The sequence below is a fragment of the Trachymyrmex cornetzi genome, unplaced genomic scaffold (genome assembly GCF_001594075.2).
Source record: "Trachymyrmex cornetzi isolate Tcor2-1 unplaced genomic scaffold, Tcor1.1 scaffold147, whole genome shotgun sequence".
In the NCBI taxonomy this organism is placed as follows: Eukaryota; Metazoa; Arthropoda; class Insecta; order Hymenoptera; family Formicidae; genus Trachymyrmex; species Trachymyrmex cornetzi.
Window position 1 is genome coordinate 6,956,599 of NW_017296059.1, and position 6,487 is coordinate 6,963,085.

General features: G+C 32.8%; 1 protein-coding gene across 1 annotated transcript; it reads right to left on the reverse strand.

The window, feature by feature from the left end:
* Positions 1–1,185: 1,185 nt before the first annotated feature.
* Positions 1,186–5,699, reverse strand: LOC108757697 (mediator of RNA polymerase II transcription subunit 15). The gene is made up of 4 exons (XM_018502202.1): positions 5,545–5,699; positions 3,503–3,707; positions 2,228–2,293; positions 1,186–1,294 (listed from the first exon to the last, which is right to left on the reverse strand). Exons 2-4 carry the CDS (start codon positions 3,685–3,687, stop codon positions 1,213–1,215), a joined length of 333 nt encoding a protein of 110 aa, XP_018357704.1. The 5' UTR covers positions 3,688–3,707; positions 5,545–5,699; the 3' UTR covers positions 1,186–1,212.
* Between the last annotated feature and the right edge of the window lie 788 nt (positions 5,700–6,487).

The following is a 6,487-nucleotide window of genomic DNA, read 5'->3' on the forward strand; positions in this document are numbered from 1 at the left end:
CGCCTTGTAGACGAGCCTTAAGGGTGCGTTTTCACCTGACGCTACGACGCTGGATTTCAACATCAAAACGTAATAACATTGGCTGTGTTCAGTAGAAAAAGCAGCTTTGCAACTGTTGTAAAATTCTTGAATATGATTGGTTTATACATTTAAATCCAATGAAGAACTAAGGGCAAGACCAATCATATTGAAGAATTTTATACAGTTGCAAAGCTGTTTTCTCTGCTGAACGCAGCCAATGGGAGGGTTGACCCAGCGATTAGAAAGTGGCCTCAGTTGGATGTCTGGAGGCTTTGACCGAGTCACTCGACACTATTCGCGAATAAAATCGCTTGAATGGACTGATCATAGTGATCTGGTTGCGGATCGGCAGAGTTTCGGCTGGTTAGATAGATTTCGACTGTCTGTTCGTGAAGGGCCTCCTTTTCATATTCGCCAGTTAATAGTGCCGCGTGCAGGCCTAACGTATATATGTTATTGGTCTAATCTAGAATTAGGATTAAAGGTATTGGTTGTGGGATACTGGGATATGTGTCTAAAACAACTTTCGTCATCGACCATTTGTCGAATGTTCAATAGTTTAGAGCCACATATATCATTTATTACAGACAACTGCTGTTTCAGTTCTAATCCTTAATCTATTTACTTCTGTTCCTCGGGACAAAATTCTTCTATTCAACACTTGGTTCAAATATTTAATCCAATAACTTTGTCCCGAGTGGATTATTAGTCTAAAAAGGCGAACGTTATTCAGCTCGTAGCTATTGTAACTTCTTATGGTAGATACAGATGGTCTACCGGTATTACTTATTAATAACCCTTATGGTGATGACGAAAATTTTAATCGAAGAAAAGAACTGTGGAATCTGAACGTAACACTCAATAACACTCGAATTTTCTTTAAAATTGTGATTTCAGTGTATTGTCAAAGTTTGATTATCAACAGAGATGATAACGAACCATGAAGAGGAAAAATTGTAATTTTTCGGCAATATATAGAATATTACAGCTTTATAAGAGGGTAATCCCGATTGACCACAGCTCGATTGCACACCACCAATCACAGCGACCGGTGCTTAGGAGCTTGTAGTCTCAAGCGCTGTAAGTGGCTCGTGTCCAACTGGGTGCCACCCCTTTATAAGTATACATATTTATTTATGAAGCATTTTTATAATAAAAAATCGTAAATATAATAACGTATTAGCCAAATATTTATGTTAATAATAGTAAATTTATATCATTTGCCAATAATGTCAGGTTAGAATCTTCGATTACTCCGGGATCTTTGGAGAAGCTAAAAAAATAAATAAAATTATTTAGGAAATTACAAAAACATATATAAAACAATGTAATGTTATAATATAGCCATTTCCAGTATTCTTACACTTCCTTTACACTTCAATTAATACTTTATTGACGTTCGCTTTACGTTTTATTTTCTTCAGGGGCAAAAAATTGTTTTAAAACATACAGCCCTTCTGCAATAAGTCGCAAGTCAGAAGTTCTAAGCTATTTTGAGTCATAATCGGTAAAGTTGGCCAATAGCTAACTTGAACGATTTGGTTAAGACCGGTTAAGATTTCTGATGTTCTGACTTGCGGCTTATTGTAGAAGGGCTGTTAGGGGATGCTAAAGCAAAGCTCGAACTCCGACGAAATCATTAGATGTCGCACCGCGCGCCGATATGTCTTTTTATACTACCACAGTAATATCTCACGCAGATGCACTATGATACACGCAGTCACACATACAATTTTTGTACAACGAATTTTGTACAACGAATCGCGATAAAGCGTCTAAATCTAATTCTAAGAACTCGACGTTGTATGTTCGTGCAAATTACGTGTTTGAGAACTATTATTTCGTACGTTTGGGTTGCAAAGCTTTCATATCAAGCAAATGTTGTCACGACTTGACAACTGAGACGCCATGTTACACTAAGAAATGATAAAAAATATATCGATTTCGAAATTTTTCATCATTCTCAGCGTAGACTCCACTTCACAAACACGTATTAATGCGTATACTTTAATCCTGGAAAAGGATTTTCGAATCCGTGAAAGAGAAAGAGTATTCGTTATACAAAAATTATACATGTTTAGTTGGTAATACAGATGTCTTTAGGATCTTATTAAGAAACTCTGTAATTTGACGACCTTATTCAACAAACATTAATAGGAATCGATTTTTATGTGTATCGAAATAATAGATTTATCAGTATATTTACCTTTTTATCTTGTTGTGCAATTTCTGTAAAACATCCTCGCATTTCTGCAGCGTCTCGATCGTCAAACTATTTCATCAATAATATTTTAATTAATAATCGAAAGCTGTAGCAACAGTTTTAATATATTACTTTTTACTAATGAATCCTTACGCTCGGGTATATAATTTAACAAGAGAACTAACTACCTCCTTCCAATTTTAATAAGCTTTGGATATGTTAAAATGTAGACAAAAATAAAAGATACGTTTTTTATACGTGTGCTGAGTCGCACGTTAAAAGAGTAAAAATTTCCTTCAAAATATCAGTTTTTTTAGAGTAAATATCGTCGAAATTATGACAGATAGAAAAAAATGTTTTAAATAAAAGTTGAATGGTTTCAAGAGTATTTTATAATTAAACAATATTATAAGAGTACTTTATAATTAAACAATACATTTTCTATTTTTTTAAATAAGATAAGAGATATGTTTTTTCTTTATATGCATTGAGTCGCATGTTAAAGAGGTAAAAATCTCTCTTGAAAAAAATTAGTTTTTTCTTTCAGAGTAGGTATCATTGAAACTATACTATTGTTTGTTTTGCCTCTCGGGAACTGCTCGGGGTCGCTCCGAATAAACCTAGCGTACTTGAAATGTAAGATTCACACCATGTACGACATCCATCATACGACGTCCGACATTTATCGTAACAATGACTGCGTTGGTTTATACATTTAGATCCAATGAGGAACTAAGGGCAAGACCAATCATATTAAAGAATTTTACAACAATTGCAAAGCTGCTTTCTCTGCTGAACGCAATCAATGAATGTCAGATGTCATATGATGGATATCGTACGTAGTGTGTGAATTTCTATAGCTGCCCACATACTACTTATAAGAGAAAAAAAAATGTTTTAAATAAAACTTGTATGGTTTCAAGAGAATACTATATAATAATTATAAAAAATTTATTTAAATAAAAAAATTTTTTTAATTTTTTGAAGTTATCTTATTTAAACAAAATGTTTTATGATCATTATAAAATATTTGTAAAACCAAACTTCTATTTAAAACATTTTTTCTATCTCGTATAGTTTCAACGATATTTACTCTAAGAGAAAAAAAACCGATTTTTTTTCAAGATTTTCATTTCCTTAACGTGCAATTTAGCACGTACAAAAAACGTATCTCTTATTTTTATCTATATTTTAACATCCAAAGCTTATTAAAATCGGAAGTCAGTTGATTCTGTGTTCCTTTATAAGTCATCTAATATGAATTTCCATTCAACATACTTTCGCCTGCCGTTTGTTAGAATTCTGTGCAGAAACTTCAGTTTCCGCAGTTGCATTTCCCTTTTTCGACTGTTCCTGTCTTCACATAAGCTCAATCTCTCCATCATCGCTTCCAGGACTGGAATGTACTTTTGCATCTTTGCGAACCTTTTGTCGAATTCGTCCATCATCCATTCATCCATCATTTTCCTTGCTTTCGATATATCTGTGTTCAGATAAAGAAATACGTCGCTTTTTTATAACAGTGTACAATTACCGTTGTATTTTTTTATTCGTCTGTATATCCGTTAGACGGAATCAATTGAATACTCGCTTTCCCGAAATTCCTCTTTTTATTTCTATTCATGATGTAAGAATACAAGGTGTTTCATATTGCATGATGGTTGGTGGGGTAGAACTCGGAATAGCTAATCAAAATTTAGCCTCAAATATAGCGCGATTGTACAACGCAATAGGTGCATTCGTTTGACTATAGAAACCTGAACTGCTAGTCCTCTTGAAATAAGCGTAATGAACATCCCACATCATAATAGCTCCGTCTTTTGCCCAAAACGCGGGAAATTCGAATGTCAATATCGGAGAACAAGTAGATTCGTGTTTAATTAAAGACATATTATATTTTATATTACCCCGAATTTTATAATTTATTGTAAGAAGAGAATATAATGGTATATAAAACATAACATTATAAATATTAAATAAATATTATAATAAAAAATACTGTTATATTAATGTTATATATTGATATTTATACTTTAAAAATAGTACAAGAAAATGATTTTACCAAATTTAAAAATTAAATACAAACAAGAAAAAATTAGAAACCTAAGAAACATGTACATTAAAATCTAACATTAAAATGTAATATAAATGTAAATGTAATGTTATAAATATTAAATAGATATTATAATAAACAATATTATCATATTTACCATTATACTGACATTTAAAAATAATATGAGAAAATGATTTTGCTGATATATTAAAAAATTCAGATCAGAAAAAATAATTTTATTGGACAATCAAAATAATTATGTAGGATTCTCAAGTATAATAATCAATGCTGCAAAAATTTTGATATTCTACAAGTAGCTTAATTTAAGCGTTCTACATAATTATTTTGATAGTTCAAGAGAATTAAAATTAAAGATTACTTTTGTTATCACAGATTTATATGTCTTTAAATGTCTTATTTGTCTTTATATGTCTTATTTGTCTTTATATATGTCTATTTATACTATATCTTTATATGTCAGATTTATATGTTTTTATATCTATTTTTATATCTATTTTATATCTATTTTATGTTTTTATATCTATTTTATATATCTTTTAATTTCATAAAATTAATATTGTGCACACGAATGACAAAAACTTAGGCTGTCGGTTGTTCGAATCGTGTGAATTCATGATCAATATTTTAGTTCTTGGATAAGGAGTATAGTGACACTGTTTCTCTCTCTATGTTCATTACGAGCAAATTTTAGTTGGAATGAAAATGTGACGTTTACCCCGTTGAAAGTAGAGCACGTAAAATAAATCCATATGAATCAAGTACAGGACATCTATCATGGAAAAAAGTCGGAATTATTTTATTATTTCCTAGATTTCTATTGTGTTTTCTAGGGAAAACAGAATAATTCCGATCAGAATTCATTCCGACATGTTCCATGATAGGTACCCAGGTCACATATCCACATATGACTCTATATCGAATGTTCGTGAACTCTAATATAGTTATAAGATGATTGCTGATGAAGATTCCAAAGAGAATCGAAACGTTCAAAAATTCAAATAAAGATGATTCCAACACATCGTATGGATTAACAAATTTACTTTGTTGAAAATTTATTATGCACCTTCGCTCGCGTCGACTCTTATTAGCTCAATTGTAGGTTATATTTGTGATATCCACATATTCTATTCAGACTTTATTTAGATATTACTAACAGGCGAACAAAATATTTAGATATGTACGATAATAACGCGTTCTGAAGAAATTTATATCAAAATTAATCGACAATCAGTCGTAGGTACTTTACCCGAAATAATTTCAATCAAATTATCCTCGCTGCAAATTATTACGCAGTATCGAAGAAATGAAGAGACAGAAATCAATGGTCTGTTTTCTGTTCCTGCACTAGAGAAGACACCATGGAGAAGACTATTCTAGAACTCTCTTTCTCCCTTTAAACAGATATCAAATGTATCTACCTCACTTTAAGTTCCAAAAGTGTACACTAGTTCAGCCACAGAAAACAAAGCTCAAATGTAAAGGCTGGTGTGTAAGTTCGATATTATATCTCAGAGCTCTGATTGGACAGCTCGTTATTTCCTGGGGCTCTATTCTTGAAAAGAAACGTATACGAAAGTCTAGGGAAATACTATAGTATACGTAACGTATACTGTAGCATTTCCCTAGATTTTCGTATACGTTTCTTTTCAAGAATAGAGCCCCTGTTGCCTATGCCCAAAGACATAGGCCTAGTTTACACCGAGGGTTCGATCCGAGTCGGAATGTAAGAACCAACCAACTGTAGTCGAGCATTCCTTTGTCATTTGACTGGGATGTCATTCGATGGGGACATCAGAGCTTTGGGATATAATATCGAACTTATACTCCAAAGCTCTGATTGGACGGCTCGTTATTCCCTGTTGCCTGTGCCTATTGCCTGTGTCTATTGTGTTTCCAGCTTTACAGGGAAATGCTCAACTACAGTTGGTTGATTCTTGCATTTTGACCCGGATCGAACCGTCGGTGTAAACTAGGCCATAAAGAATAGACTGCGCGATCCGTATCTACTGGGCCATGGTCCGATTCATGCTAACAACGCTCATGAGTATCTTTCGTCTTCGTTTAACATTTGACAAGCAACAAGGATGAAATGATTTTTAAGCGTTGTAAGCGTGAATCGGACCGCGGCCATGATGTAATAAAGAAGGTGTGTTCTAGCGTAACCATTTGCTTCAGCCAATGAATGGAGG

Coding starts and splice junctions, on each gene's coding strand:
- LOC108757697 (XM_018502202.1), bottom strand. CDS start 3,687: ATGATGGATGAATGGATGATGGACGAATTCGACAAAAGGTTCGCAAAG. Junction 2,294..3,502: donor CTAACAAACGGCAGGCGAAA/GTATGTTGAATG, acceptor TTGATGAAATAG/TTTGACGATCGAGACGCTGC. Junction 1,295..2,227: donor TTGCACAACAAGATAAAAAG/GTAAATATACTG, acceptor TTATTTTTTTAG/CTTCTCCAAAGATCCCGGAG.